This window comes from Ailuropoda melanoleuca, chromosome 6 (assembly GCF_002007445.2).
Source record: "Ailuropoda melanoleuca isolate Jingjing chromosome 6, ASM200744v2, whole genome shotgun sequence".
Classification (NCBI taxonomy): domain Eukaryota; kingdom Metazoa; phylum Chordata; class Mammalia; order Carnivora; family Ursidae; genus Ailuropoda; species Ailuropoda melanoleuca.
This window is the reverse complement of record NC_048223.1, coordinates 34,003,704-34,028,336: the sequence shown is the minus strand read 5'-3', so window position 1 is coordinate 34,028,336 and position 24,633 is coordinate 34,003,704. Positions and strand designations below refer to the sequence as shown.

At 38.9% G+C, this 24,633-nt stretch overlaps 1 protein-coding gene across 8 annotated transcripts in view; it reads right to left on the bottom strand.

The window, feature by feature from the left end:
* The window catches only part of ULK4 (unc-51 like kinase 4), a 589,354-nt gene that overhangs the window by 476,286 nt on the left and 88,435 nt on the right, over positions 1–24,633 (bottom strand). For 6 of the 8 annotated variants that reach the window (XM_002923807.4, XM_034662175.1, XM_034662178.1 and 3 more), the window contains 2 exons: positions 18,350–18,457; positions 11,653–11,736 (listed from right to left, as the gene is read on the bottom strand). In XM_002923807.4, coding sequence (XP_002923853.2) covers positions 11,653–11,736; positions 18,350–18,457 — 192 coding nt within the window. The remainder of the gene's footprint in view (positions 1–11,652; positions 11,737–18,349; positions 18,458–24,633) is intronic. The other 2 variants (XM_034662176.1, XM_034662177.1) reach the window with 2 other exon arrangements.

Here is a 24,633-nt window from a genome sequence, read left to right as displayed (position 1 = left end):
TTAGTAAGGAGGGCACGTATTGCATGGTGCACTGGGTGTTATACGCAACTAATGAAGCATCAAACTTTAATCGGAATCTGGGGATGTACTGTATGGTGATTAACATAATATAATAAAATAAAATTTAAAAAAAAATTATGTATTTTCATGAAAATGTAAAAAAAAAATGAGAAGATATTGAGATAGATCTAGGTTCAAACCATTGTTTTACATTCTACTAGCTATATATCCTTGGGCATTTTCACTCCTGTGCTTCACTTCATCATCTATAAAAATTATAAAATACAAGGCAGTTTGGAAATTAACATACATGGACACTTAATCAAGGTCATAAAAAGTAGTATTTTTAGTATATTTTTAATATGTTAGGTTTTCTTCCTATTATTAATATCATAAAGTATGACTTGTACATACTAGAAACAATTCTAAAGATACTTGAACTTCTTCAATGCTTCCTCCCCATTCCCCATGTTTCCTTCTGTGTGGCAAGAATAAATATAACTCTTTCATCCTCTCTCTGTTCCTTTATTCATTCTACCCAAGAGAAAATAAAACGCTTCACCTTGGCAAATTTGAAAAGAATAAATTGAGCATGCCTAACTGCTCTGCTCAACTCCTGCTCCTTTTTTCTTGAGCTCAGGCCTAACCACACAGAGCTGTCTTCTCATATTCCCCATCTTAAGTCTTACCTAGATGGGTACTCCACTTGGAGAGTGCATCTGTACCTGGGTGGTGCAAAAATTCCCTAATGCACGAGAGCAGTATACGGAAGGCTACTTGCCCACAGATATTAAGCTACGTACTCCGCCCTCCCTAGCTCTCAGTACATACATGTATGATATTTTTGTCCCATATGACTTGTCATGTGTCTTCTCATTAGGTTCTGAACCTTTGCCCTGCATGCAGGGGGAAAGTGCAATTTGAGAGGGGGAAGGACCTTCTCAAATACCTTAACATATGCTTTACATCACAACTGTCAGTCAATTCCTAGAGGACTCATTCCCAGTACTGGAAAACCACCACTATTTTAGCACTTAAGTTGGAAAGGAGCCATGTGTCATCCCAGTGCTCTATAAACTCAGTGAGGCTGTCAGGCCAATTCAACTTGCTACTACCTGAAATGAGCTATCCTACTCCCTCTGAAATCCCCTGTGGGACACGATACAAGCAATAAGATTGGTGCTATTTTCTGCTTAATTAACTCTTTGGAAGGAATAACTGGACTGAACTAATATCTGTCATTCAAATCAAAGATCTATTTCATCATATTATGAGGATAAAAGCTATGATGATTAGGAAATTACCCTATGAAAATAAGCCTATGATGACTAGGCTTATTAATGAAGAGCTGTACTATTTTTTAGTAATGTTAAGCAATTCTAATGCATTGTGGGTAGTCGTTACAAAAAAGTTTTGCTGCCAATGTTAGTCTACGTGCCTACTTTTCCAAAAAAGAGTACCAAAATTAACATCTAAATTATTGACATTATTTTCACATTTGTTGATTTAGTAAAACCATGATCCTTCTTCTAAAGACTTCAAGGTAGCTGGAGTTTTTTTTGTTTGGTTTGCTGTTTCAGTAACACATTCAACCAAGAGAATATGATTTCTATTTCTTAGATATCTGGACAACTCTCTTCCTCTAAAAGCAACTAAAAATGCTAGATAAAAAAATAAGAAAATAAACTTTCTTAAAAGCATCAGTGAAACAGTACCAAATTCTTAGGCCAGTGACTACACAGGCAAGAACCCCGAGAAGTACCCAGAGCTCTCAAGCTGATGTTTACATCAGAGCATTTGTTCAACAAGATAAACAAGAGGAATGAGAGGCAAGGTGAAGGCCCACACAAACTGGAAGTTAGATGAAGACCCAGCCCCAATTAAAGCCAGAGCTTCCAGTGGCTACAACCAAGTATAATAGAGATGAACAAAAAGTAACTCTCCCAACTCCCTGACCCCTCACTGATCTGAGTTGGGGGCTGAAGGTGTGTGTTAGGGAGAGGATATTGTAGGAGGGGAAGTCCAAAAGCTAAAAGCATAAATAGGTCCTCACTTGATTTAGAGTATCTCTTTCAGAAGAGCCACAGTTGTTCTAACAGCTAATTTCTTAACAGCAACGAGTACAATCAAAAGACACCAAAACAATATCTTTGTTAAAAATACTATCAGCCTACAATTGTATTCACAGAAATAATAGATTTCAAAAACAAGAGGAGAATAACTATGAAAAGAATAAAAGGAATTACTTAAAAAAAACCAAAAAGACATGAAGAAAAAAAATAAACACAAAACAGAACAAAAGCACAAAATGAGATAGCAGCTATAACTACAACTATACCAACAACTACAATAACTGTAAATGCACTAAATACTAAAGAAAAACTGTAAAGCAGAATTTTTTTTAAAATACAGTATGAAAAGACACATCAAGAAAAAATAAAGCTATTCAACCAGAAAGGCTAAAAATAAGAGAACGGTAAGAGATATACCAGTTATATCTAACCCAACAAAGGATGGTATGACTAAATTAACATAAGACAGAACAGGCTTTGGACAAAAACCATTACTGGTGATTTTTAAGTTTTATTTATTTATAAGGAATCTCTACACCCCACATGGGACTCAAACTCATGATCCCAAGATCAAGAGTCAAAGGAACCCCCTACTGGTGAATTTTTAAGAAACAACATAATAAAAATTTCAATAAGCCAAAGGAAATATAATCTAATTTTTATGTATCTAATAATATTCAAAATACATAAAAGCAAAATACAACAAAATTTCAATTGTACCAAAGAGAGCATTTCAAATCTATCTCAGTAGCTGATTAAACAGACAAGAAGCAATCAGCATAGATACAGAAGGTTTATATCCCTATCTATCAGATTAACAAGCTTGACCTAAGGGACAGAAAAAGAACATATTATCCAACAATGGCAGAACTCACTTTTTTTCTCTGAGTATACACATACTGAGTCATGAAAGAAGTCTCAACAAATTCTAAAGGATTGAAATCATACATACACCATTTCCTCTAACCATAATACCATAAGCTAAAAATAATAATAAAAGGGTAAATAGAAAAACTGTAAGGACAGGTATTATATAAGTAAGAAACAGAAGAGCTACAGGATTTGTTAACAGTACAAAGCATGTAATGGGATAAAAATAAGTCAAATGAATATGCAAATTTATACAGAAATCCAACTAATATAAATCCCCAAAAGGTATTAAAATTGATATTTTACCAGTTCTCACATACTGAACTCAGCAAAGCCAAACTCTGAACCTCCCCTGTGAATTTACCTGCCACAGGAGGAGAGGAGATGCAACCTCCCCCCTGCATGGAAAATGCCATGCTTTGTGCTTCTTACCCTACACCACCTCTCTGGAAGCTGGTCTATCTCACTTGGTACTAACTCAGGATCACTTCCTCATGCCATTCTCAAAGGTTCACTTCAAAACACATTCGGTAACTCCATCCTTACTTAGTAAGCCCTTTTGCATCTTACTGAATAACATTCAAAGCATTATGGATAGTGGCTCTCTGTTCCTCCCCGTTCGACAGACTGCCGCATCTTCTGGTGCAGTGCCAGCCACACCCCCAAAACACAATAGTGAAGGTGAGAGTAAAGTGATTTGGCTATATTGGGTGCCTAGTCACCAGGGCTGCTTTTAACTCTGGCAAAATGGATATTGTCATCATCAATGACCTCTTCATTGACCTCAACTACATGGTCTACATATTCCAGTATGATTCTACCCATGGCAAATTCAATAGCACAGTCAAGGCTGAGAACAGGAAACTTGTCGTCAACAGATAGCCCATCTCCATCTTCCAGGAGCAAGATCCTGCCAATATCAAATGGGGTGATGCTGGTACTGAGTATGTTGTAGAGTCCAAAGGGGTCTTCACTACCATGGATAAGGCTGAGGCTCGCTTGAAAGGTGGGGCCAAGAGAGTCATCATTTCTCCCCCTTCTGCTGATGCCCCTATGTTTGTGATGGGTGTGAACCAGGAGAAGTATGACAACTCCCTGAAGATTGCCAGCAATGCTTCCAGCTCCACCAACTCCTTGGCCCCCTCTGCCCAAGGTCATCCATCACAACTTGGCATCATGGACAGACTGATGGCTCATGACTCCATGCCATCACCACCACCCAGAAGACCTTGGACAGTCCCTTTAGGAAGCTGTGGCGTGATGGCCAAGGGGCTGCCCAGAACATCATCCCTGCTTCTATTGGCACTGCCACAGCTATGGGCAAAGTCATCCCTGGGCTGAATAAGCAGCTCACTAACATGGCCATCTACGTCCCCACCTCCAGCATGTCATGTCAGCCATGGATGTGACCTGCCACCTGGAGAAAGCTGCTTAATACAATGACATCAAGAAGGTGGTACAGCAGGCATGGGAGGGCCCCTTCAAGAGCATCCTGTGCTGAGGACCAGGTTGTCTCATGTGACTTTAACAGTGACACCCACCCTTCCACCTTCAATGCTGGGGCTGGCATTGCTCTCAATGACCACTTCGTCAAGCTCAGTTCCTGGTATGACAATGAATTTGGCTACAGCAACCAGGTGATGGACTTTATGGTCCACAGGGCCTCCAAGGAATAAGCGCCCCCTGGACCACCAGCCCCAGTGAGAGCAAGAGGAAAGAGAGGCCCCCAGCTGCCGGGGAGTCCTTGCCCCAACTCATCCCCCAACACACTGAGAATCTCCTGACCTCTACACAGTTTCCATCCCGGAACCCCTGAAGAAGGGAAGGGGCTTGGGGAACTCTAACCTTGTCATGTACCACCAATAAAGCATAAAAAAAAAAAAATCATGGTAGTAATAAAGAAAACACTGGATCATTTCTATTCCACATCTTGTTGCCCAGTCTCACTGCAGAAACACCAACAGAGCAGTGAGCACCGAGAAAGAACCTGATGTTGAGGCACACACATTTCTTTTTTAGAAGATTAAACTGTTACAATGACAAAATCAGAAAATATAACTGTACATTTTAACTTTTATCAAAAACCAAGAATCTAGGGGCGCCTGGGTGGCACAGTGGTTAAGGATCTGCCTTCGGCTCAGGGCGTGATCCCGGCATTATGGGATCGAGCCCCACATCAGGCTCCTATGCTATGAGCCTGCTTCTTCCTCTCCCCCTCCCCCTGCTTGTGTTCCCTCCCTCGCTGGCTGTCTCTATCTCTGTCGAATAAATAAATAAAATCTTTAAAAAAAAAACAAAAACAAAAAACCAAGAATCTTAACTCATTTCTCTCCTTGTTTTAGGTACCCTAGTTGTCTAAAACGTTTCAAAGATAATACGTATAATGGCTAACATCTCTGGTACATCGTTCTCATTCAAGCCCAGTCTTTTCTAATTAAACACATAAGCAATTTTAAGACTAGTTTTCTTTAAAAAAGAGAGCTCTAGTTAAAAAATAAGATTTCCTCTTAAAATAATTTTATTACTTCGAAATTATTGAATAAGCTATTATTCAGAAATAAAATAGCCAACAGTTTGGTTTTTTTTGAACCTCGTATTTTTCACTACAACTTACGCCATATCAGTTCAGTGCCTATAATTATATGCAGTCTATTACGCAGGCTATCAGAGATGTGGTTGATCAGATACAAATACGCGAATTAATCTTTTCCTCTAAATATGTGGAAACTGTCTAGGAGCTATTTCCAGCTTCTTTTTGCGTTGTAGAATAGGCTGCTACCTACCAGATAAAAATAAACACCTCAGAGAAAGGTCCCCTTTCTTATCCTCCTTATTCCGTGCACATATAAACCATACATCATGTAAGTTCATTGCCAAACATTCCTGAGATCAATACAGCAATGATCCCAAGGAAGGAACTGCTCCTTGCTACTGTATACAAACAGGAAAGTCAAAGCAATGGGAGGGAAATTTGTCAGACTCAGAGGGGGCCCAAGTCAGAAGCTCATGCAATATCATCAAGAACAAGTACCCTCCTATATAAGAAATACCACCAGGTGGGGTGCCCAGACCTTGACCAACACCAAACAACTAAAGAGTAGCACATGTGGGATTGAAATCCACACCCTCTGGCTCCCAGCTCAAGGTCTCTGAAACGCCAGCCCCAATTCTGAACGTCAGTCCATATCATGAATACCTTTCCTTCCATACTGCCACACTCCTTTTTTAACAGTCACACCAGATCTTCCTATTGTTTTTGTCATTCATCATACGTCTCTTATTCTCCTAAATACTTGCCCTCTCTCCACCTAGGCACTGACATCTGTAACAAGGACAAAAACATCTGATTCACATCTCTATCACCATCGTTAAAGTTACAGAAATCATGATTAGAAAGTAGGTTGACTGTTTGGAAAACATGGTCATAAGATCTTAGGTAACGTTAAAAAGAGAAAACCTACTGAAAACTATCTTAACAAACTCCTGACAGTCTCAGCGTCAGTCCATAGCTTCCTCTCCCAAAGCGCATCCCACAACATACCATAGAGTACGGTGGGTCTGTGGGCAAATTACTTTGAAAATGTTGCATACACTATCCCCCTAAGTAGAGTCCTAATTATAAGCTCTGAAAAGTACTAAAACAAAACAAAACAAAACTGTCCAACCTTGTTTAATCCAGTGTCTCATATATTTGACTAGAAAATGCTTTATTCTTATAACACTTATAAATATCCCATGGCAAGGCCAATTTTCTATGAATAAACAAAAATTTTTATAATTTAAAACTAAAATTGGCTTCTAAGAAGAAGTCTACATATCAAATTAAAATGAAGTAAAATTTCTATACTGGTTTCTTCCCAATGCAGAAATTAGAGAAAGAAAGAAAAGGGTAAAAACCTGGTTTTTATCAGGCCCATAATCAATGGCCCATATTCAACAACACATATCACTGAGTTTTGACGCAGAAAAAAGTTCAGTAAGTGAGGCAAAAGAACATTTCACTATATTTAAAACAACAAAAACAGCACAGCAATGTAAATGTACTCAATACCACAGAACGATATACTTAGTGGTTAAAGTGGTTAAGCTTTACGTTACGGTATTTTACCACAATTTTTTTTTTTTTACATCCAAAGAGAAATAGGACAAACCATACCTCAACAATAAAGTAATGCAACTTTGTTCTTTTAACAAAGGAAAAAAAAGGCAATAAAACCCCACCCACCTGAAAAAGTTTTAACCATCTGATAAACCACCCTGGATCGAGGACAAATTTAAAACGAGAACTAAGGACTATCAATAAAATAGCAACAATGGAAACACTACATGTCGAAACTAGTGAGATACAGCTAACACCAGAGGGAGAGAACAGTTAACAGTCTGAAATGTCTTAGTGACTACACGAAGAAATCAAAGCAAATGAAGTTACAAAAACAACAATAAAAGGCTGGCACACAGATCTATGGATAAAAAATTTTTCTCTTCCCTAAGAAATGAAGGCAGGGCAGTGTCTTAATTCATCTTTACCTTTCCTGTACCCAGCTAGGACACAATATATGTTTCATAAATGTTAGCTGTAAAGAATGAGACCTGTATCTGAGAGAGTTAACTTAAGCAATAAATTAAATACATTAGCTGAATGAATGTCATCAAGAATTCAAAGGAACTTCAGTTACCTTGAGGATTTGTTTAAAAAAATGTGTATTCTCCTGCAACTAGTCTTCTCATTGAGTAGGCCTTCCATTTTCTACTAATATCAACTAATTCTCCTCAAATTTATTTATAGAAGTATTCTGAACATCCCAACAGGTGCACCTGAAGAGGTGAATGTAAAAACTATACACAAGTGAAAGGAATAAAAATAGCTAAGAAACTCTTGAAAAAGATTACATTAGGTCACCTGGGTGTCTACCTTTGGTTCAGGTCATGATCCCAGGGTCTGGGATCAAGTCCTGCATCAGGCTGCCTGTTCCCTCTCCCTCTCCCCAGTTCTCATGCTCTCTCATGCACGCGTGCTCTCACGCTCTCTCTCATGTAAATAAAATCTTTAAAAAAAAAAAAAAGATTATGTTAGTGGTGGAAAACTTCCCATATACTTAAAAATTATTAATAGAAAATATTAATTTGGATAGTATGGCGCAGAGACAGATAATAGACCAACAGAATCAAATAGAGCCCAGGAAGAGACATTGATGTGAGAGGGGACACTGCAGAGCAGTGGGGAGAGGGTGACCTTCTCATTAAATAACACTAGGAGAAGAGAATACCATATTACTTTTAAAAATAAAACTACCCATACATAGCACAACACACACAAAACAATGCAAATAAAGTTCTCAATAGAAAAAGGGAGTATAATAAAGCTTTTAGAAGAAAATGGAATGGACCATGTTAATGATGAAGTAGAGAAGCATTTAGGACCCAAAAAGCACAAATCATAATGAAACAGACTGATAAATTTAGCTACATTAAAATGAGGAACTTCCGCTTATCAACAGACACTGTAAAGAAAATGAAAAGCCCAACCACAAATCACAAAATATCTGTAACACATATAAACAGATGATTAATATCCAGAATACATAATTCCATTGGGTGGAGTGCCATGATGTCTGCAATTTTTTCAAACAGTTCAGAAAATAAAGAAATAAAGAAATGAGTAATAAATGCACGTACACATAAATATATACACCTATATTATAACAAAGCAAGGAGAGCAAAATGCTAAAAACTGTTGACACTGAGTGACGCAAATAAAGGTCACCATTATAGTTTTCTTTCCTTTCCTAATATTTCAAACATTTTATAACAATAGGCTTCCACTAAGGGAGGCAGTGTACACAGAATTCCTACAAAGCAATGGAAAACAAAACAAAGATAAATAGAAAAGGATAGTGATCCTATTAGTAATCACAAAAATGAATACTGAAACTATTATGAGAAAATATTTAACGCCTATGAAATAGAAAAAATTTAAAGTCTGACTATCAAATGTTCAAGATGTGGGTTAAGGGGTACTCCTATACCCTACTGGTGGGAGTATAAACTGATACACACGTGTCTGTGTGCACTGAGGCATAGTCCAATAATACACTACACAGCAGTATAAAGGAACAACAACTTTCACAATTAGCATGTATCAATCTCGACCTAAATTAGAGCAAAAGAATTAAGTCTCCATAGAATTTTGTGCCTTTAATTTATATGCCTTAAGAACCAGTCAATGAAATATCTAGCGACACAGGGGCACATGGGTGGCTCAGCTGCTTAAGCATCCAACTCTTGATTTCAGCTCAGGTTATGATCTCAGGACCATGAGATCGAGCCCCACATGGGGCTGGGCATGGAGCCTGCTTAAGATTCTCTCCATCTTCCTCTGCCCCTTCTTCTCAAAAAAGAAAGGAAGGATGGAAGGAAAGAAAAGAAATATCTAGCAATACAACCAAAGATGGAAACACAATAAAGAAAAACTTAGGAACGTTTATCACAAAGTCAGAATAGTGGCTACCCCTTGAAAGAAAAAGCAAGCTGCAATCCAAGAGGAACAGAGAAGAATTCTCTAAGCCACCAGCCCTTTTTTGTTTTAAGAGAGTGGGTGTATCAAAGTATGTGCTTTAAACCATACATATAAGCATACACATAAACTTCACATTCTCTTTTATTTAGAGAGAATATAATCATCCCCTGATTTATGTCTTACAGAGACAATGTCAGAGTTCATGTTTCCCCCACCATCCAAAAGTACTGTGTTCCTTTGAAAACTCCTAAGCCCCAATGGTGTAACACGAAAAGCAATTACATTAATTTAAATAGACAAGATTTTGAGCATTCCTAGACCCCAAAAATAACCTCTCTCAGGCTTCTCTGATACCTTAGGACACATCTTGTTAACAGATGCAAAAAATACATCAAGACAAAGCACAGATGCTCAAAGACACAGTTCAAAGCCATGGTGGCTTGATGCGGAGATGCTGAGTGTAGTTCCGGGGAAAAGAATGACCATGGCCAGGTGGCTCTCCCTGCTTCGCAGGGCAGGGGGAGGCCTGCCTGCATAACAACTCGCTGCAAAACAAACCCTGAATGCTGTTTTTGCTTTTTCCTTTTTTCGTAGAAGCAGAAATCCTCTTTCCCATTTCTTTCAATTAGAGAAAACAAGTGCCAATCTGGGTCTTCTGTAAAAGTGAAGTGTGTAATGTGAACTTTTGAAAAGCAGGGGACACCTGTATGTGCCATCCAAGCCCTTATCTAACTGTTTTTCAGATAGACAACAAAATTTTCATAAATTACAGAGTCCTGGACTTCCCTTCCTTTTCATGAAAAGTACACAAGACCTGTCATACATACCAAGACATTGAAAAGTACATGTGCTACTAAAATACAAAACGTCATAATTATTAAATAACAATATACATGGATAGCAGACAGTATTCTCCATATTACATGTACAATGATTAAACACAGGAGGGGGTGGGGAGAAGATATTCAATAAAGGATACAACCCTATGGACTAGAACTAATCATCTTTTACTACACATTAATTTAACTTTTAAAAATTAAAATACAAAGTTTTTAAAATTTCTTTACACTGTTAAGAAAGTTTCTAGAAAACTCCTTTCTCCCTTGAGTTCCCATATTTTGTTCTTTCACATTTATACACTTGACATATTCTACTTTGTATTTTTATCCTATCTCCCACAATAGGCAGGATCAGTGCGTGTAGAGAATATTCACTTTCTTCATTTGTGTGCCCCCAAGTGTGCCTAGCTTCAGGCCTTGAATGATAAACTGAAACATGTCTTTTGACTACAGATAAACATGACTTACTTCTCGTATTATTGATAAAGCACAATTTACCGGCTTTATACATATCCCATAAGGACAGCTGACAACGCATTCAACGCTACAGGCTAGGAAGTGTTCAAACTTCACTTCTGAATCACTGGGGGGAATCTCGCAGAGCTCTTCTACACGTGCGACATCAGTCCATTTCCATACAATGCAGCAAGTAATGAACTCAAAAGGAAGATGTTTATTGTGACATATCTTTTCATTCCTTAAGTAATGTTTTTCGCCTATGGCTTTGCCTTGGGTGAAACGATGTCAAATGGTTTAAAGCAAACAGAAATTGTGAACCTTTTAGGTCAGCTACTAAATCCTTTACACAGTAACACGCAGGAGCTACATAGACTAATTGGTTGGTTGGCCAGCTGGCTGGTTTTCAGCCACTAACAACAGCATGAGGAGGACGGTGAATAAATTGAAAAAAAAAATCACATAATAAATACTACTTAATATTAAAATCAGTGGATACCAGTGGAAGCTTCCTGTTTCTGAACTGCAAAATGGCAACCTGACAAGATAATCAGGGGGCTTTTGAGGCTCACAGAAAATTCCCTGCATATACCTTGCTTACTAACCTGGTGTACCAATAAGCTTCAAAGCAGGGGAGGATTAAGGCTATGTTAGGAAAAAGCTACTTAACATTGTTTGTGCTTGCTATCATCTTTTAAAAGGCAAGACGAAAGCCAGCCTGTTTTTCCACGTGCTCCACTGCAGGTCACTGGCGTGCGGTGGCTGGTCGGGATTATTTAAATTCAGGAGCAATACTTGGTTGACAAGCTCCCGCACCGCTCCAGGCTACAATCGCACACAGTGCCCGAAGGGCTATTACAATTGCAGTCGTGCACAGAGGACAACAAAGGAGCCTTACCCCTTCCCGAAGGCACCTCATTAGCACTGTGTACGAAGCCAAGGGAACAGCCCAGCATTCTCGAGGGTTCTTTTTTTTTTCTTCCTAAAATGAAGTGGAAGGAAAGGCAGTGAAGCTAACAGCACAAAAGATATTAACCCGTTCAAGAAAAAGGCAGTTTCAAATACACAAACTCTGTAAAACTTCTTAATATTCTGTTTAAGGTATTACTGGTTACCTGACAATTCTGACCTGGTTAGGGGGTCTTTTACCTCATTGTACATACAAGGCATTTCTCTTTCTCATCACATTCTATGTGATGTTCCTCGGACCCCTTCATCAGAAGCCAGACGAAAGGAAGCGAGAAATGACAATGTGATCCAGTTGGTAGAGAAACTACTCTATTGATAATTGTAGATGATAATACAGATATTCCTACCTAAAAGGTATTACATTATCTGAAATGATTTGAAAGCACAGAATACACAGCTCTGAGGAATATTCAGGATAACCCATAAGTACAAGTAAAAGAGAGTATGTGACCTAGTACGACAACGTGCTAAATAAAAAATAAGCAAATGTGATTAGCAGGTCCACTGATTTTAATGATTTCGGCAATGATTCCCCCACAGAAGAACCAAATCAGGGTAATGACCACTAAAACCCTCCTGCAACGTATCAAATAAAATCCAAATATAAATCGACTACCACACAGAAAGGGGAAAAATTAATCTCTTTAAAGCAAAAGAAATTAGTTACTATTTAGAGAAAATATTTCTTTAAGATTGTCCAAATTTTAGAACTGGTACCTTACTGATCCAAATGTTTCTTACACTTATGATGAGAATTATGACCCATTAAAAACCATATCCTTGCTTAATCACAAAAAATTCCACACAGTCGGTGCACCTGGGTGGCTTAGTCGGTTGGGCGTCTGCCTTCAGCTCAGGTCATAACCCCAGGGTCCTGGGATCGAGCCCCAAATTGGGCTCCCTGCTCAGCCCAATTGGGCTGCTCCCCCCTCCCCCACCATGCTCTCATGCAAATAAATAAAACCTTAGGGGAAAAAAACCCACATACAGTCATAATCTAGACATTATCATCCCAAGCTGCTGCTCCAATTTAAAAATCACTTAATTCAGGGGCGCCTGGGTGGCACAGCGGTAAAGCGTCTGCCTTCGGCTCAGGGCGTGATCCTGGCGTTATGGGATCGAGCCCCATCAGGCTCCTCTGCTATGAGCCTGCTTCTTCCTCTCCCACTCCCCCTGCTTGTGTTCCCTCTCTCGTTGGCTGTCTCTATCTCTGTCAAATAAATAAATAAAATCTTAAAAAATAAAAAAAATNTTGTGTTCCCTCTCTCGTTGGCTGTCTCTATCTCTGTCAAATAAATAAATAAAATCTTAAAAAATAAAAAAAATAAAATAAAAATCACTTAATTCAGCACCCAACTTCCAAACACAACCTTCCTTCTTTCCAGTTCACTTATTCAAAACATCTACCACAATCTTTCCATAATCTATCACCTACCCTCGCTCCCGGTCACTTAGATGCCCTGGCCTATCATTCAATCACTCCTGCCAAAAGCCTGAACACCTCCCCCTCTCACATGCCCTTATCCCCTCTCTGGAGAAACCAACCCTGGAGGGAGCCAGTGGCTTGTCTTCTCCAGGCCTGTGCTCAGGCAGCTGGGCTCATAGAGGGCCGACCCCAGAACACAGAGAGTTCATGAATGACTTAGGATCAGCAAGCCCAGGGACCTCCAACATCACTCTGCAACCTCCCGTTCCTCTCTAAGCAATTCCCTCTTTGAAAGGAGGCTTCACACCTGGAATCCTGACACTACTGCGCCTGCTTTCCTCCTCCTCAGAGATCACGGAAGTCGTGAGAAAGGAGCTCCCAGCATTCCTACGCCTGAAGCCATCTGCTACTTATATCCAGTGGCTATACCAGGAGAGGCTCCTCCACCCCTTCCATGTGGGCTCAGGATCCCATTCGCATCCTGCCTCCTTCAGGGTCATTAGGTTATGGACTATCCCGTACTGCTCCTAAATTTTCTAAGTCCTGTCCACCGGGTCCTTTTCATTTCCACTAGAATAAGCTAACTGTCCCCATCTTCCAAACAGGGCCCCGTGCAGCCCCCAGACACCTCACAACTTTTCACAACCATTCTGGCTTCACGGTACCTTTCACAGCTTCCTCAACTCCTGCTAACCCTCCGCACACTCCAGGAGGCCTTCTGCTTCCTCGCTCAAAGTAAAGTAAATAAGTACCCAAAACAGCTCTAGCTGAGTTTTCGGTGACTTTCACGTCACTCAGTCTAGCAGGCTCTTTTCAGTACTCCTTCATGGACCATGAACTACATTCAGCCCTACTGACTTTCTCTTTCCTGAAACACCCTTTTCTCACTCCTAACTTTGCTCCTACTTTCCTTACTTGCATTTAGGTTCAGAATATTTTCTTAATCATTCTCCAATCTATTGTCCACCTTTAAGCTAGAGTCATCTTTTTGGCATCTAAACCAGATGACGTTAATTCCCTTCTTTAAAGCCTTCATGACTTCCTCTTGCTCACAGGGTCAAGACGAAGACATCCGTCAGTCAAGGAGTCCTTCCTGAACATACCCTGGCCAGTCTCTCCAGCCCTGCCTCCTTGCTCACTTCCCTCCTGTCCCACTGGTCCTGGTGCAGGTCATGCATTATAAAAGCACCTGTGAAGTGCCAGGAATTCTTCTGAACAAGAGCCACACAGCCATGAGCAAGACAAATATCCTGCTTTAATAGTGCTTAGTGGGGAAAGAGGAGGAGGAGGAAAGTAAAGGAGGAAGAGACAGGTAGAGGAGGAGAAGCCAACAAGACAAGGAAGTCAAGACAGTGAGGACTCCTGTAAAGAAAATCAGAGCAGGGTAAGGAGCTAGAGGAAGACTGGAGACAGGGTGGCTCCATTTCATACTGCACAGGGCCAGGAAAAGGCTCTCTGAAGCTGTCTGAACAGAGAAAACGCCAACATCTGGGGGAGGGGGAGTGTGAAATCACTGCAAGCAGGAGGAACAGTACATGCAAAGGCATCGAGGCAGGAACGTGGCACAGTGGGTTCAAAGATCTGTGAGGAGGTCAATGTGGTGGGAAGAGGAAGAAAGCAAGACAGCAGTGAGAGTTGTCGTCACACAGGCACTGGGGAGGCAGCCCACCGGGGCTGCCAAGGCAAATGGCAGGATTTGGCTGTGACAACAATCAAGACAAAGCACTGGAGGGCTCTGAGGAGGGACACTGTACTCTCTCATGCGTTTTTAACAGGCTCGTTTTGTCTAATGTCTAGAAAATAGACTGTAATGGACACAAGAAGAAGGCAAGGAGACCATCTAAGAGTTCTTACAACAGTCCAGGTGAAAGATCATTAACGGCTGGACCAAAAAAATGACAAAATAGGAATACCTGGGCTCAAGGTGGGAGGTAGCCTTGATAAAAGAAAAAAACACATAAACTGTAAATGTATTGCCTTCCTAAGGTCCTTTGCAGAGTCTATTCTGCTCTTGCATCCTCCAGTGTGTCACCTCGGGGTGCTCCCAGAGAGCCAACAGGACAGGGCTTAGGTCTCTGTATTATGCACAGTATATACTCTCGCTTCAGGTCAGCCTCACTATGTCAGCACTGACCTGAGATATTACGGTTCACGTATATTCAAAGTGACAATTGCACAAAAGCCCTCATCTCATGAAAAGTTCCTGATTTTTATGGATCCAGAGACATAACTTCCTTTTCTAGTTTGCTATCCTAAGTTGTAGTCAAATGCCACAGAATCATCCCTTTACTAAAAGAGCCTTAGCTTATGTCCAATTAAAGCAGGTACCAAAGAAAATGATTCTCTAAATCTACTTTCTGAAGCGAACAGAAATAGGGTTCTGTATGATTCCATTTATAAGATTCTAGAAAATGCAAACTCGTCTCTCTGACAGAAAGCAAATCAGTGGTTGCCTGGGAGCATGAAGAGGGACAGGAGGGAGGGATTACAAAGGGTGTGAAGAAACTTTTAGAGGTGATAGATAAGTTCATTACCTGAACTGTGGTGATGGTTTCACAGTTGCATACATATATCAAAATTGATCAAATTGTAATCTTTAAACATGTGCAGTTGATTGCATGCCAATTATATCTCAATGAAGTTTGGAGGGGGAGATAATAACTTTAAAAAAGGAACAACAATGAAAAGAATTAAAGTAGACTCTCATCCCTGATCAGGCAGCAGATCAGATGGGTACCTGAACATTCTTCTAATAAAAGCAACACCTTGTATTCTGACATCCTTACAATGTAACAGAGATGTGACAGGAAAACAAAAAATCAAACCAAAAATTAGATAACAGCAAGCGTGGGAGCTCAATTGAGCACTGAAAGTTTGCTTTTACTCTGAGGGCCTGCAAAATTTGGTCAGTCTGAGTTTTGATGTCAAGGCCCTGAGGACTCAAGGTAAAAGTAAAGTAAAACTGCCTTTTGCCAAACTTAGCACACGTGAGAGTGTTCCAGGACAATAAGAGGGAGAGAGGGAGGGAGGAGGGAGCCCTAAGTACTGATTAAGAAATAAATCCATTAATTGAGAAATAACTCCAGTGTATGTATTTCCAAATGCTATTCTTAAAAGTATACAACTACTGGGGCACCTGGGTGGCTTACTCAGTTAAGCGTCTGCCTTCGGCTCAGGTCATGATCTCAGGGCTGTGGGATGGAGACCCGCATCAGGCTCCAAGCGCAGCAAGAAGTCTGCTTGTCCCTCTCCCTTTGCTCCTCCCCCTGCTCACTCGCTGTCTCTCTCTCTCTCTCTCTGTATCTCAAATAATTTTTTTTAAAGAGTATATAACTATTAAGAGAAAAAAGCAAGTTGTCCTACTTGGTACATAAAAATGAGACAAAGTAAGAATCTACATTTCTGTTTACTCATACATACAAAAGTAACTCTGTGAATACAAGTAGGGATGTGACTAGACTGGGGAATGAGGCACATAAGGAACAAAAATAGGAAAGCCACTTTTCGCCATATGCCCTTTCTTGACTTCCTCATTTTCTAGCTTCATGGATGTGTTGTCTCTTCAAAATATAAAATTGCCTAAGAACAAATTCAACCAGAGATAGATGTACAAAAATTTTATGAATAGAATGAACTAACTTAACTGAAAGTATTTCTGAAGATAGAAATATATGGCAATGCCGTTTTTATGCACTAGAAGACAAAATACCATCAATATACCAATACTTCCCTGACACACGGGTTCAGTACAATTCCAAATATGCAGAAGACTCAGAATTATCAAGGTAACAGTACTTCCCAAATTGACCTGCATAGTCAATGCAATTTCTTTAAATGATTTGCAGAATTGGACAAGTTGATTCCAACATGCAAAGGGCCAAGAAAAGCCAAGACATTTATGAAAAAAAAAAAAAAAAGAAAACAGAATAAGGAGGACAGATTTGCTGTACCAGCTACCACTACTAATTATGGAGCTAAATGATTTTAAATACTGATGTTTTATAACAATTATAGTAGCTGCCTTAAAATGATGATTTTCTAGAAAGTCAGTTTAATTTAGATACTAAGGATACTCGAGTTATACAACATTTGAACAAGATCTAGGACCCAACACATCACAAATACAGTGAGAGAACTTCCTCATTAACTACAACTTACCAGTACTTCTTTAAAATTCAGTATCACCAACATTTATAGCAGCAATGTCCACAATAGCCAAACTATGGAAAGAGCCCAGATGCCCACTGACAGATGAATGTATAAAGAAGATGTGGTGTATATATATAATGGAATATTACTCAGCCATCAGAAAGTATGAATACCTACCATTTACATCAACATGGATGGAACTAGAGGTTATTATGCTAAGTGAAATAAGTCAGTCAGAGGAAGATAAAAACCCTATGATTTCACCCATATGTAGAATTTAAGAAACAAAACAGATGAACATAAAGGAAGGGAAGGAAAAATAAAGTAAGATGAAAATTGAGAGGGAGGCAAACCCTAAGAGACACTGAACTCTAGGAAACAAACAGGTTGCTGGAGGGGAGGTGGGAGGAGAGATGGGACAATAGGTGAGGCATTAAGGAGGGCACTTGTTGTAATGAGCACTGGATGTTATATGCAATTGATCAATCACTAAATTCTACCTCTGAAACTAATAAAAAAAACTCAGTATCAAACGAATAACTCACAATTTATCATTATCAATTCAATAACACTCATAAAAAACACTAATGAAATACTAATTTTTCTTTGTTGAATTCAATAGCACTTCCATATTGTAACTTAAGAAGTCAAATTCTGTAGTCAAAAACTCTCATGGTCATGTTAAGAGCTCTATTTGCACAAAGTAGCATTTTTTACTAAAATGAAGACTCAGAGAACCAATGGCCTCCTCTTGAAGGAGTCAAAGATTGCAGCAACCTAGAAAGTAGTTTGGGTCGATTGGCTTTTAAACATGGCTTGAGAATTTCCTACACTTTCTGGGAGGCACTGGGAGAGAGGGAACATGACAGACAGAAAAGGAGACAGAGAGAAAGACACTGCTGGCCTTTCTCTTTCAGAGGTAAAATTTCCCCAAAGTTCCTTAGGTATGCTCTAAGGGGCAAAGTCAAAACAACTTTTATAGGATATTAACATTTGCCAGCCAGGCTATGTCAGAACAGGTCAAACAGCAATAGAGTTAATCAGGTCTCACCTGGGTGGCTACAAGGTAGATCAGCTCCCCAAGGGTTGGTAAAAGGCACTGTTTTAATTTACTGTTTCTGAAGTTTTCCCTAATTAATTCAGTTAAGATAGTAATCGCCTGAAAAGGAAAAAAAAAAGGGTATTAGTTCATATATATCTCTCAGTTCTTTCACCTACATATAAAAGACAAGACACTCTACAAAATTCACCCTCCATTTTTAAGAACAAGTTTCCAAATTATTTTCAAAATATGGGCCTTAATCCTGAAAAAACGGTAACTGTCCCAGATGAAGGTAAAAATATATCCAGTGAAAGAAAGGCACATACATATAGCACTTGTCAATTATCAAGCACTTTCACTGTATTGCTGATCCTATGAGGCAACTGTTGCTCCATCTCTAAAGACAGGAAACAGAGGCTGAAAGACAAACAGCAGGTGTCTGTCCAGTTGATTCAGACAGCCAGGATCTGAACACAGATTTTACCATGCCAGAGCCTATTGTCCTCCAGCACACCCCAGTCTGAAAAATTCTTACACTGCCTGAAACTTTTAAATGATTCCTCTAAAAATCTGAGAGTAGGAAATAATATACCAAAGTTTCAATATAATCCTCCTTTGAAATTCAGCAGCGTATTTTATCAGATCCAGTTAATTTCCTGGGAGTCATGCTAAGAAAATCACATACATACACTCATTGCCAGAATTCATACACCAGAACACAAGTTAATCAAATCAAAGTGCGACCGTGAAGTAGAATAAAATGGGTTTAGAATGATACATATAAAATAGCCCCATTCTGAGATGGAAAAAAAAAATGTGTACAAAGTAGTGTGGTAGCAGTGCTCTAAAACGGTGTGATTCAAAATATCATGCACAGATAAAATTGTTTCTTACTATCGACAAAGACTTAAGTATAGAAACTGAGAGTAATGGGGCACCTGGGTGGCTTAGTCGGTTAAACCTCTGCCTTCGGCTCAGGTCATGATCCCAGGGTCCTGGGATCGAGTCTCCATGGGCTCCTAACTCAGCAGTGAGTCTGCTTCTCCCTCTCCCTCTGTCTGCCACTCCCCCTGCTTGAGCTCTCTCTGAGTCAAATAAATAAAATAAATGAAGTCTTAAAAAAGAAAGAAAGAAAAGAAAAGAAAAGAAAAGAAAAGAAAAGAAAAGAAAAGAAAAGAAAACTAACTGAGAGTTAGTATTTAAAAACTTCCAGAGCCATTTGACAACACCACAACATCCAAGCACGTGATCATGGGCCTCACTCCGTAAACAAGAGTACAGACGAGTTGGACCTACTTGTGGGGTTGCTGCACAACAGCCATACACCAGAGGAATACTTGTTGATGTGGTATTTTTTTAAACAGCTTTATTAAGTTATAACCGACACAGAACCAACTGCATATATTTAAAGGGCACAATTAGGTACATTTGACAAACATACACATCTATGAAATCATCACCACAGTCAGGATAACAACCCTTCCACATGTTACCTCAAGTTCCCTTCCTAATCCCTCCACCTCACTCCCTTTCATTCTTTCTCCAGACAGCCACTGATTTATTTTCTGTCATCAATTCACATCTTCTAGAGTTTATATAAATGGGATCATATCCCATGTATTCTTTTTGGTCTGGCTCTGTTCACTTAGCATAATGCATTTGAGAGTCACCCATGTTGCAGCATATATCAATAGTTAGCTCTTTTTATTGATGAGTAGTATCCCCCGGAATGGATATACCAAACCTGTAACCCCTGCCACTCACTGCCTCACACACAATGAACCTTCAATATGAGTGAGAAGGAAAGGGAAACATGTAAATCACATTAGCCCTTGCAGCAGGTCACTTCTCCTACAGTCGTCCTTTTCCTTGACCTTTACTACTCATCCACTAGCATTACATTGAACCACCTGAAATTAACAGCATTCAGACCTTTTTTTTGGTAACCTACAAAAACCAATATTTGTCACCAGCACACCTACCCCAAAAGAATGGCTAAAGGAAGTATTCCAAAGAGAAAGGAAATGATAAAGGAAAGAACCTTAGAATTATTAGGAAGGAAACAAGAATGTGAGAAGCAACAATATAGGTAAATATACATCTCCTTCTCCTTTTAGGTTTCCTAAACTATGTTTGATGGTTGAAGCAAATATTATAATAATGTCTGATTTGGTTCTAAATGAATTTAGAGGACATATTTAAGACAATTATATAAAAATGAAGGAAATTAAAAGGTTGAAAAGGAAGGTAAGTTGCTATACTTCACTTGAACTAGTAAAATGATAGGTTATGCAAAATTATACACATATTATATGTATGTTATATATATAATATCTAGAACCAGTAAAAATCTATACAAATAGATACATTCTAAAATACTATAAAAAAATCAAAATTATAAAAAATGTTCAGTAACTCACACAAAAGTGAAAAGAAAATGATAAACAGCAAGAAGAGAAAAACAAAATGGTAGACTTAATATCAAATATATAATTATATCAAATGTAAATGGTCCAAATACAACAATAAAAGACAGAGTTCATTTAAAAATATGACCCAACTTTATGCTATCTACAAGAAACTCACATCAAAGATAGTGATATAGGCAAATTGAAAGTAAATAATAAAGTATATACATGTATGTATATGAACATTCATGTATATGTATATATGTGTATATATATGTGGCAGTAATCAAAGCAAAACAGGAACGTGTGTATGTCCATATAGATATAGACATATCAGTAATCAAAGCAAAACAAGAATGGCTATGTTAATATCAGATAACATAGATTTCAGAGCAAAGAAAATTACATAATAATAAAAGGGTCAATCCACCAATAAAATATACCAATCCTAAATGTGCATGCAACAAAATAGCCATAAAATAGGTGAACCAAAAACTGATAAAGTTATAAAAAGAAACAAACCCCCAATTATAGTTGCAGACTTCAATACCCTTCTCTCAATAATTGATAAAACAAGTAGGCAGAATATGAGTAGACACCCAAAGGACATACTCTACACATACAAATTTGGCAACTCAGACAAAATGGACCAACCCCTTAGAAAACACAAACTATCACAACTCACCCAATATGAAACAGAATATTATTTGCAGATGACGTGATTATCTTCACAGAAAATACCAAAGAATCTACAGAAACAAACTCCTATAACTGATAAGTGAGTCTGGCAAACTGACAGGATAAAATGTCAGTATTCAAAAACTAACTGTTTTTCTTCATATAAGTAATGAACACATGGAAACTTAAATGAAAAATGCCATTTACAATCACTGCAAATACTTAGTATAAGTCTAACAAAACATGTATAGGATCTAGATGCTAAAACCACACAACATTGTTTAGAAGAAATCAGAGAAGATCTAAATAAATGGAGAAATGAATTTGTGTGTGTTTTGTGTTGTATTTTCTGTAATTACCTTTCTGACTGGGGAGAGACTGACCCTGCCAAGGCTAACTAATTCTTAGAGACAGCAAAGGCTCAGATTAACTGTGTTTTTGATATGCAAACTAGCCAATCCCAAGCCAAACACTCCTGTATCTGGCCCATACACCCCATGAGGCAATATTCTTCTGCCTTCATCATCCCAGGGCCAGTTACCATCCAACTAGAGACTATCCCTGTAGCCCAAAACCTGCTGAAGTTATTCAAACAACCCAATTCTAAACTGTTCACCCTTCCCTGCATTTCCTGTGGAAACCCCAATAAAGGCCATGGCTTTTAGCATTCACCTTGCTCCATCTTCTGCCTCCTGATCATTGTGGTACTTTTCCATCTGGCCCTGTGTGGCATGTCATGCCTGTCTCCAGGACCCATGAGTATAATAAAATTTGTTTTCCTGAGCCTCTCCTCTGTCTCCTTTGGTGGCCAGCACTGACTGACCATCTTATACACAAATACAAAACAAGAGATTTACTATGTGCATAGAGAGAAAAACAACATAGTAAAGATGTCAATTTTCCCAAATCTGATAACCCAGTTTAACACAATTCCTACCAAATACTCAGCAAAAATTTTTGTAGCTATCAACAAGATTATTCTAAAATTTACATGAAGGGTGCCTGGGTGGCTCAGTTGGTTGGGCATCTGCCTTTGGCTCAGGTCATATTCCCAGAGTCCTAGGATCGAGTCCCAAATCAGGCTCCCTGCTCCCTCAACCCCTCCCCCCTGCTTCTTACCTCTCTCTCTCACATACACTCTCTCTCTCTCTCTCAAATAAATAAATCTTTTTTAAAAAATTAAATTTATGTGCAACCAAATACTCAGCAAAAATTTTTGTAGCTATCAACAAGATTATTCTAAAATTTACATGAAGGGTGCCTGGGTGGCTCAGTTGGTTGGGCATCTGCCTTTGGCTCAGGTCATATTCCCAGAGTCCTAGGATCGAGTCCCAAATCAGGCTCCCTGCTCCCTCAACCCCTCCCCCCTGCTTCTTACCTCTCTCTCTCACATACACTCTCTCTCTCTCTCTCAAATAAATAAATCTTTTTTAAAAAATTAACTTTATGTGCAAAGGCAAAAGAATTAGAATAGCCAAAACAATTTTGAAAAAAAAAGTGGGGGCTGAAATTATTCTACCTGATTTCAACACTTATTATATAGATAATGTAATCAAAACTGTGTGTCACTGGGGCACCTGTGTGGCTCGGTTGTTAAGCATCTGCCTTCGGCTCAGGGCGTGATCCCAGCATTGTGGGATCGAGCCCCACGTCGGGTTCCTCCACTGGGAGCCTGCTTCTTCCTCTCCCACTCCCCCTGCTTGTGTTCCCTCTCTCGCTGGCTGTCTCTCTGTCAAATAAATAAATAAAATCTTAAAAAAAAAAAAACTGTGTGGCACTGCCAAAAAGATAGACATATCGATCAATGGAACAGAGAATCCAAAAATAGCTCCACACAAGTATGGCCTGGCGATTTTTGACAAAGGTGCAAAGGCAATCCAGTGGAGGAAAGTCAGCCTTTTCAACAAATGATGCTGGAGCAACTGGCTATCCAAAGGACGGAGGAAAAAGTAAGCCTTGACCTAAGTATAACACTTTATACAAAATATTAACTTAAAATGGACCACGGACTTAAACGTAGAACACAGAACTATAAAACTAGGGGGCGAATGGGATAAGGTCTTCAGGATCTAGGTAAAAAAGCAAACTTGACACCAAAGCACAGAGACATTGTATCAGAGAAGATGTGCAGTTGGCACATAAGCACATAAAAACATGTTCAATGTAATTAGCAATTAGGGAAACGCAAATTAAAACCATAATGAGATATCACTACAAACTTATCAGAATGGCAAACATACAAAATAGTGACAACACCAATTGCTACTGAGGATGGAAAGAAACTAGACCACTCATACATTGTTGGTAGGATACAAAATGTTACAGCCACTCTGGAAAATAGTGCAGCAGTTTCTGGGGGAAAAAAAAAACAAAAAAAACAAAAACACACTAAACGTGATTATCCAGCAAACTGTACCCCTGAGCATATATTCGAGAGAAACTGATTTGGTGGTAAGTTTACTCTTTACCTAACCCCAGATTTTAGGAACTTATCCCAGAGAAATGAAGACTTTGATCCACACAAAAACGTGTACATCAATGTTTGCAGGAGCTTTATCTGTAACTGTCAAAACTGGAAATGACTCCGGTGTTGTTCAACAAGTAAATGGTTAGGTAAACTGTGGTACAACTGATACATGGAATACCATTCAGCAATAAAAAGGAACTACTGACACATGCAATAACCTGGATGAATCTCCAAAGAATTATGCTAAATATTAAAAGTCAGTCCCAACAGGTTACATACCATATGACTGAATTTACGCAACATTCTCCAAATTACACAAGTACATTAATGGAGAGTAAATTAGTGGTTGCCAGTAGTTGAGGTGGGGGTGAGACATGTGATACAGCAAACGCACATGGTTATAAAACAGCAATATGAGGGATCCCTGGGGATGAAACTGTTCTGTTCCTTAATTGTTTCAATGCCAACACCCGGGTTGTAATATTGTACCATAGCTGTCCAAAATACTGCCATTGTGAAAAATTGGATGAAGCATACATACACAGCATCTCTGTATTATTTTTTTTTTACAACTGCACATGATCTAAAATTATCTCAAAATAAAAGGTTTAATTCTTCAAAAAAAAAAAGTCAATCTTACACTAAATTTGAAAACTAGATCCCACTTTCTATTTTTTAAATGATTTTTTATTATATTATGTTAATCACCATACAGTACATCCCCGGATTCCGATGTAAAG